Source organism: Onychostruthus taczanowskii, unplaced genomic scaffold (genome assembly GCF_017590055.1).
Source record: "Onychostruthus taczanowskii isolate IOZ18803 unplaced genomic scaffold, ASM1759005v1 scaffold257, whole genome shotgun sequence".
NCBI lineage: Eukaryota > Metazoa > Chordata > Aves > Passeriformes > Passeridae > Onychostruthus > Onychostruthus taczanowskii.
Window position 1 is genome coordinate 78015 of NW_024499873.1, and position 7977 is coordinate 85991.

Below are 7977 nucleotides of genomic sequence, written 5' to 3' on the forward strand. Positions count from 1 at the left end.
TTGGGGGAGCAGAGCTCACCTGGCGCCGTGGGACTGCAGGGCCTGGGCCTTTGGGGGATTTTGGGGCGCTCCGGGGTTTTGGGGCGCTCGGGGCCGGGGGCGGTAACGGCCGGGGCTGCCCGGCGCTGATAAGGCCTTATCAGATTCTGGGGCCCCGGCGGTTGGTTTGGGGGGGCCGGGCGGGGCCGCGGCCCTTTATCAGCCCCGGCCAGAGCGGGGGCAGGGCCTGCAGGCCAGCGCGCCCCGAAACGGAGAGACACCCCAAAACCGGGAGGGACACCCCAACATGGGGAGAGACACCCCAAAACTGGGGGAGACACCCCAAAACCGGGAGAGACACCCCAAAACCGGGAGGGACACCCCAAAATGGGGAATGGCACCCTAAAACGGGGAGAGACACCTCAAAACGGGAAAAGACACCCCAAAGCCGGGAGAGACACCCCAAAACGGGGAATGGCACCCCAAAATGGAAACACCCCAAATTCCACAGTGACACCCCAAAACCGGGATGGACACCTCAAAATGGGGAGAGAAACCCCAAAACTGGAAGAGACACCCCAAAACGGAGAGAGACAACACAAAACCGGGAGACACACCCCAAAATTCCACACTGGCACCCCAAAACCGAGATGGACACCCCAAAATGGGGTCGCCAAAACCAGGAGGGACACCCCAACATGCAGAGAGACACCCCAAAACCGGGAGGGACACCCCAAATTCCACAGTGACACCCCAAATTCGGAGTTTTCAACCCAAAACTGGGGACTGACCCCCAAATTCCAGACTGACACCCCAAAGCCGGGAATGACACCCCAAAGTTGGGAGTGACACCCCAAATTCCCCGCTGACACCCCAAATTCAGGGCTTTTGGCCCAAAATGAGGGCCTGACACCCCAAATTCCGGGCCTGACACCCCAAACTCAGGGGTTTGGGGCCAAAATTGGGGCTGACACCCCAAATCCAGGGCTTTTACCCAAAATTTCAGGGCTTTCAGCTTCAAATTTGAAGTTTTCAGCTCAGAATTTGCAATTTTCAGCCTGAAATATTTTGGTTTTTGAAAAAAATTGGAGGTTTGAACAGTGAATTTGGCATTTTGAGCCCCAAAATTTGAGGTTTCAAGGAAAAAAAAAAAGAATTGGAGCCTAAAATTTGTCAGTTTTGACCAAAAGTCAGGGTTTTCAGCAAGAGATTTTAGGCTCTGAAGTAAAAATTGGGGATTTCTTGCTTCAAGGTCACTTTTTTCGGCAGCAGAACAGGGATTTGAAGCCCCAAATTGAATATTTTTAGGCCTTAGTATACCCAAAAAAGAGCATTTTAGAGAAAAAACCCGAGTGAGGAGCAACAAATTTTGAATTTCAGGGTAAAATTCAGGGTTTTCAACCTAAAATTTGAGATCTTTGGACCAAAGTTCAGAGGTTTCAGCCCAAAATTTGAGGTTTTTGGGTAAAATTCATCATTTTCAGGCAAAATTTGGGATTTTCAGCCTGAAATTCACCATGTTAGCATCAAAATGGGGATTTTTCAGTCCTAATTTCATTTTTTGGCAACAAACCAAAGGAATTTGAGCCCCAAATTTTGCATTTATAGGACATAAAATTGGGTTTTGAGGAGCAATGGAGCTGAGTCCCAAAGCTGGGTGGTTTTACCCTGAAATGAGGCAGTTTTACCCAAAATTGCAAATTCACTCCCAGCTTGGGGCTTTCAGACACCAAACTGAGAATTTTGACCCCAATAACAAAACTTGGAGATTTTTTTGGTCCAAAATTCTCATTTTTGGCACCAAAGTCAGTCTTTTTATTCCAAATTTGGCATTTTCAGCCCCAAAACTGGAGGTTTTCAGCCCAAAATTGGAATTTTCAGCCTGGAATTTCTATTACCAACCCCCAGAATGGGATGTTTCACCTCAAAATTACCAATTTCAACCCAAAATTCACCCAAAGTTAGCAGTTCTAACCCAAAATTGGGAGGTTAAATCTAAGTTTGGGGGGGCCGGGCGGGGCCGCGGCCCTTTATCAGCCCCGGCCAGAGCGGGGGCAGGGCCTGCAGGCCAGCGCGCCCCGAAACGGAGAGACACCCCAAAACCGGGAGGGACACCCCAACATGGGGAGAGACACCCCAAAACTGGGGGAGACACCCCAAAACCGGGAGAGACACCCCAAAACCGGGAGGGACACCCCAAAATGGGGAATGGCACCCTAAAACGGGGAGAGACACCTCAAAACGGGAAAAGACACCCCAAAGCCGGGAGAGACACCCCAAAACGGGGAATGGCACCCCAAAATGGAAACACCCCAAATTCCACAGTGACACCCCAAAACCGGGATGGACACCTCAAAATGGGGAGAGAAACCCCAAAACTGGAAGAGACACCCCAAAACGGAGAGAGACAACACAAAACCGGGAGACACACCCCAAAATTCCACACTGGCACCCCAAAACCGAGATGGACACCCCAAAATGGGGAATGGCACCCCAAAACCAGGAGGGACACCCCAAAATGCAGAGAGACACCCCAAAACCGGGAGGGACACCCCAAATTCCACAGTGACACCCCAAATTCGGAGTTTTCAACCCAAAACTGGGGACTGACCCCCAAATTCCAGACTGACACCCCAAAGCCGGGAATGACACCCCAAAGTTGGGAGTGACACCCCAAATTCCCCGCTGACACCCCAAATTCAGGGCTTTTGGCCCAAAATGAGGGCCTGACACCCCAAATTCCGGGCCTGACACCCCAAACTCAGGGGTTTGGGGCCAAAATTGGGGCTGACACCCCAAATCCAGGGCTTTTACCCAAAATTTCAGGGCTTTCAGCTTCAAATTTGAAGTTTTCAGCTCAGAATTTGCAATTTTCAGCCTGAAATATTTTGGTTTTTGAAAAAAATTGGAGGTTTGAACAGTGAATTTGGCATTTTGAGCCCCAAAATTTGAGGTTTCAAGGAAAAAAAAAAAGAATTGGAGCCTAAAATTTGTCAGTTTTGACCAAAAGTCAGGGTTTTCAGCAAGAGATTTTAGGCTCTGAAGTAAAAATTGGGGATTTCTTGCTTCAAGGTCACTTTTTTCGGCAGCAGAACAGGGATTTGAAGCCCCAAATTGAATATTTTTAGGCCTTAGTATACCCAAAAAAGAGCATTTTAGAGAAAAAACCCGAGTGAGGAGCAACAAATTTTGAATTTCAGGGTAAAATTCAGGGTTTTCAACCTAAAATTTGAGATCTTTGGACCAAAGTTCAGAGGTTTCAGCCCAAAATTTGAGGTTTTTGGGTAAAATTCATCATTTTCAGGCAAAATTTGGGATTTTCAGCCTGAAATTCACCATGTTAGCATCAAAATGGGGATTTTTCAGTCCTAATTTCATTTTTTGGCAACAAACCAAAGGAATTTGAGCCCCAAATTTTGCATTTATAGGACATAAAATTGGGTTTTGAGGAGCAATGGAGCTGAGTCCCAAAGCTGGGTGGTTTTACCCTGAAATGAGGCAGTTTTACCCAAAATTGCAAATTCACTCCCAGCTTGGGGCTTTCAGACACCAAACTGAGAATTTTGACCCCAATAACAAAACTTGGAGATTTTTTTGGTCCAAAATTCTCATTTTTGGCACCAAAGTCAGTCTTTTTATTCCAAATTTGGCATTTTCAGCCCCAAAACTGGAGGTTTTCAGCCCAAAATTGGAATTTTCAGCCTGGAATTTCTATTACCAACCCCCAGAATGGGATGTTTCACCTCAAAATTACCAATTTCAACCCAAAATTCACCCAAAGTTAGCAGTTCTAACCCAAAATTGGGAGGTTAAATCTAAATTTGAGGTTACTGAGGTAAAACTGAAAATTTTTCCTCTAAAACTGGAGATTTGCAGCCTCAAATTGGGGATTTTTTTACAAAACTCAGGGATTTTCACCCTAAAACTGAAGACTTTCAGCCCCACGTTTCCAACCCCCAAAATGAGGATTTTTTTCCCTCTCACCTGAGATTTGGGCTCAGATCTGGGGGTTTTGGGTCCCACCCGGGCAGTTTTCATCTCCTGCTGAGCTTCCAGCCCCAAATCCGACATTTTCACCCCAAATCCGACGTTTTCACCCCAAATCCGAGGGGCTTGGGTCAGATTTTCCCCGATTTTGTTGCTCCTGGGGGCGCTGTTTTGGGGCTCGGGGGGTGGGTCTGTGGGCCCCCCAAATCCGGGGGGAAATCTGGGGGGGTCCCTTGGGGGAGTCCAGGGTGGGGAGGGGTCCCAGAGCCCCCGGGGAGTCCTCGGGGTCCCCCAAAATGGGGAGGGGTCAATAATGGGGGGGCAGTGGGGGTCTCCCAAGGGTCCCCAAGTTTGGGGTGGGGTCCCCCAGCCCCATGAGGGGGCAGTGGGGGTCTTCCAGGCCGAGGAGGGTCAGGAGGCATCCGTCAGGGGGTCCCCAGTTTGGGAGGGCCAGTGGGGGTCCCCCAGGCTGGGGAGGGGTCTCAGGGGTTCCCCAGGCTGGGCAGGGGTCTCAGTGCCCCTGTGGGGGTCAGTGGGGGTCCCCCAGGCTGGGGAGGGGTCTCAGGGCCCACGGGGTGGTCAGTGGGGGTCCCCAGGACTGGGGAGGGGTCTCAGTGCCCCTGTGGGGGTCAGTGGGGGTCCCCCAGGCTGGGGAGGGGTCCCAGGGCCCCGCGGGGGGGCAGCTCCAGCGCCGTGTCCAGGCTGAAGTCGGGGGGCTGCCGGGACCCCCCCGGGGGCGGGGGTGGGGTCAGCTCCTGGGGCCCGAAGAAGAAGGGGTGCAGCAGGGCCTGGGGGGGGGAGGGGGTGGCCAATCTGGGGTATCCCATTTTCCCCACAGTTCCCCCAGTCCCCCCATTCCCCAGTTCCGCCAGTCCCCCGTACCTGGTGTGCCCGCGGGCGCAGCTGTGCCCGGTAGCGCAGCAGCCGCCGCAGCAGGTCCAGCGCAGCCGGCTCCGCGCCCGGCACCAGCAGCTGCAGCGGCGGCGCTGCCCGCGGCCGGAACCGCAGCTTGGGGAAATCCGGCAGCTCCGACAGCTCCTGCGGGGACAGCGACCAGTACCGACCAGTACCGACCAGTACGGACCAGCACAAACCAGTATGGACCAGTGCAGGTCAGTATGGGCCAATATAGACCAGTATGCATCAGTATGGACCAGTGTGGACCAGTATGGACCAGCACAAATCAGTATGGTCCATTAGGGACCAGTATAGACCAGTATGGACCAGTGTGGGCCAGTATGGACCAGCACGAACCAGTGGGGGGCAGTATGGACCAGTGAGGGCCAGTACAGACCAGTACAGACCATTGTGGGCCAGTACGGACCAGTGTAAACCCATGAAGACCAGTAAGGGCCAGTGTAAACCAGTGCACGTCAGTGTGGGCCAGTGTAAAGCAGTATGGACCACTATAAACCAGTGCAAACCACTATGGGCCAGTGTAAACCAATACAAACCAGTACAAACTAGCATAAATCAGTGCAGACCAGCATGGACCAGCATAGGTCAATATAAACCAGTATAAACTACTACAGACCAGTAAAAAGTGGGACCAACCAATACAGACCAGTATAAATGAGCCCAGACCAGTACGCCCCACATATAACAGCACACACAATGGTGGGCTGACATAAACCGGTACAGACCAGTACAAACTAGTGCGGACCAGTACGCACCAGTATAAACCAGCACAGACCAGCACACACCAGTACAAACCACCATGAACCAGCGTAAACCAGCACAGACCAGTATAAACTAGCGTGGACCAGTCCCTCCCAGTGGCTCCCAGCACTCCCAGTGCCCTCCTGCCCTGTCCCAGTGCCCCCCAGTACGCCCAGTGCCACTCAGTGCCCTCCTGCCCTGTCCCAGCACTCCCAGTGCCTCCCAGCGCTCCCAGTGTCCTCCTGCCCCACTCCCAGTCCCTCCCAGTCCCTCTTCCAGTGCCCCAGTCCCTCTCCTGGTCCCTCCCAGTGCCCCCAGTCCCTCCCAGTCCCTCTCCCAGTACCAGCCAGTGCCCCCAGTCCCTCCCAGTGCCCCCAGTCCCTCTCCCAGTGGCTCCCAGTGCCCCCAGTCCCTCCCAGTGGCTCCCAGTGCCCCCAGTCCCTCTCCCAGTGCCCCCAGTACCGGCCAGTCGCGCGGGCTGGGCGTGCCCAGCGCCCTGAGCACGCAGCACAGCTGCTCGATGTCGTTCTCCCCCGGGAACAGCGGCGACAGCGTCAGCAGCTCCCCGAAAATGCAGCCCACGGCCCTGGGGGGACCGCGCTCAGGGGGACCCCCAAATTCCACAGGGACCCCCAAAATCCCGCAGAGAACCCCAAAATCCAACAGGGACCCCCAAAACCCAACAGGGACCACTCTGATCTCAGGGGACCCCCAAAATCCCACAGGGACCCCCGAAATCCCACAGGGATCCCTCCAATCCCAGGGAATCCCGGAAATCCAAGGGGAACATCCCAAAAATCCCAGAGAGATCCCCGAAATCCCAGAGAGACCCCCCAAATCCAGGGGAGGGCCCTAAAAATTCCAGGGAGGAACCTAGAAATGGGGAACACCTGGCATCTAACAGCAGGGACCCCAAAACCCACGGGGACCCACCCCCAAATCCTAGGACACCCCAAAATCACAGGGGATTCCCGAAGTCCCAGGGAGATCCACCCAAAATCCCAGGGGATCCCCAAAATCCGAGGGGGATCCCCCAAAATCCCAGGGGGACACCGAAGCACCAAAGGCAGACCCAGAATTACAGGGTGGGGGAACGAGGGGGATCTACAAAACCCAAAGTGGGGACCCCAAACCACGCAGGGCTGGGCAAGGGGTTAGAGTGAACCCTAAGACCCTGGTAAGGACCCCAAAAATCCCAGGTGACCCCCAAAGTCCCGGGGGGAGCCCCCCAAAAGCGGGCACTCACCACAAATCCACGCCCTCGTCGTAGTGCCGGGCGCCGTAGAGCAGCTCGGGGGCTCGGTACCACCTGCAACAGGGGGGTCAGGGGGGGCCTCTGCTTTTGGGGGGACACCCTGGCACCCCGGGGTGGGGAGGACAACCCAAAATCTGGTACCTGGTGGCCACCTGGTGGCTGTAGGGGCGCCCCGAGGGGGGGCCCAGCACCCGCGCCAGCCCGAAATCCGCCAGCTTGAGGCGGCCGGCGCTGTCCAGCAGCAGATTGGCCGGTTTGAGGTCCTGCACCCCAAAAATGGCCTCAGGAGGGGTCCCCAACACTCGGGGAACCCCCCCAGTGCTCCCCAGACCAGGAATACCTCCAGACTGTGGGTCCCCACCCAGCCATTGGGGTGCTCCTCTTGATTTTGGGGCGCCCCAACACCTGCGGCCCCCTACAGATATTGGGGTCCCTCCATGTGCCCACCCCGGTTTTGGGGTGTCCTGCAGCTGTCTGAACCTCCCCCCGCCTCGATTTTGGGGTCCCCCACCCAGTTTTGGGGTGCTCATGTGGGGTGGGAGATGCCTCCCTCCAGTCCCAGGGTCCCCCTCCAGTTTCAGGGCTCCCCCCTTACTTCGGGGTCCCTCACCCAGCACACCAGGCCGTGCTGGAGTCTCCCCATTCCCGATGTCTCCTCATGTTTTTGGGGTCCCCCCCATTTTGGGGCTCACCCAGTGCAGCAGGTGCTGGCCATGCATGTGGCCCAGCCCCTATCCCATTTTTGGGGTTCCCATTCCCGTTTTTGGGGTCCCTGTCCCGTTTCGGGGTGCCTCACCCGGTGCAGCAGGTGCTGCCCGTGCACGTGGCCCAGCCCCCGCAGGGTCATGGCCAGCAGGGCCCTGACGCGCGCCGGGGGCAGCGGGGCGGGGGCCGCGCGCAGGAGCCCCCCCAGGTCCCCCACCAGCAGCTCCAGGGCCAGAACCACCGCGGGGCCCTGGGCAAAGGCGGCGCGCAGCCGGATCACCTGCGGGGACAGCGGGGACAGTGACACCTGGGGGCGACAGTGACACCTGGGGGGGACAGTGACACCTGGAGAGGGACAGTGACACCTGGGGGGGACAGTGACACCTGGCGGG

The 7977-nt window shown here is 55.7% G+C and overlaps 1 protein-coding gene across 1 annotated transcript in view; it reads right to left on the bottom strand.

Moving 5' to 3' along the window:
* Nucleotides 1-3599: 3599 nt before the first annotated feature.
* LOC121337226 (cyclin-dependent kinase 20-like) overlaps nt 3600-7977 on the bottom strand; it is a 10451-nt gene continuing 6073 nt past the window's right edge. The window contains exons 7-12 of the mRNA XM_041407180.1: nt 7677-7865; nt 7022-7485; nt 6872-6934; nt 6088-6211; nt 4849-5004; nt 3600-4754 (exon numbers count right to left, since the gene is read on the bottom strand). Of these exons, the coding sequence (XP_041263114.1) occupies nt 4596-4754; nt 4849-5004; nt 6088-6211; nt 6872-6934; nt 7022-7485; nt 7677-7865 (1155 nt within the window). The 3' untranslated portion in view covers nt 3600-4595. The remainder of the gene's footprint in view (nt 4755-4848; nt 5005-6087; nt 6212-6871; nt 6935-7021; nt 7486-7676; nt 7866-7977) is intronic.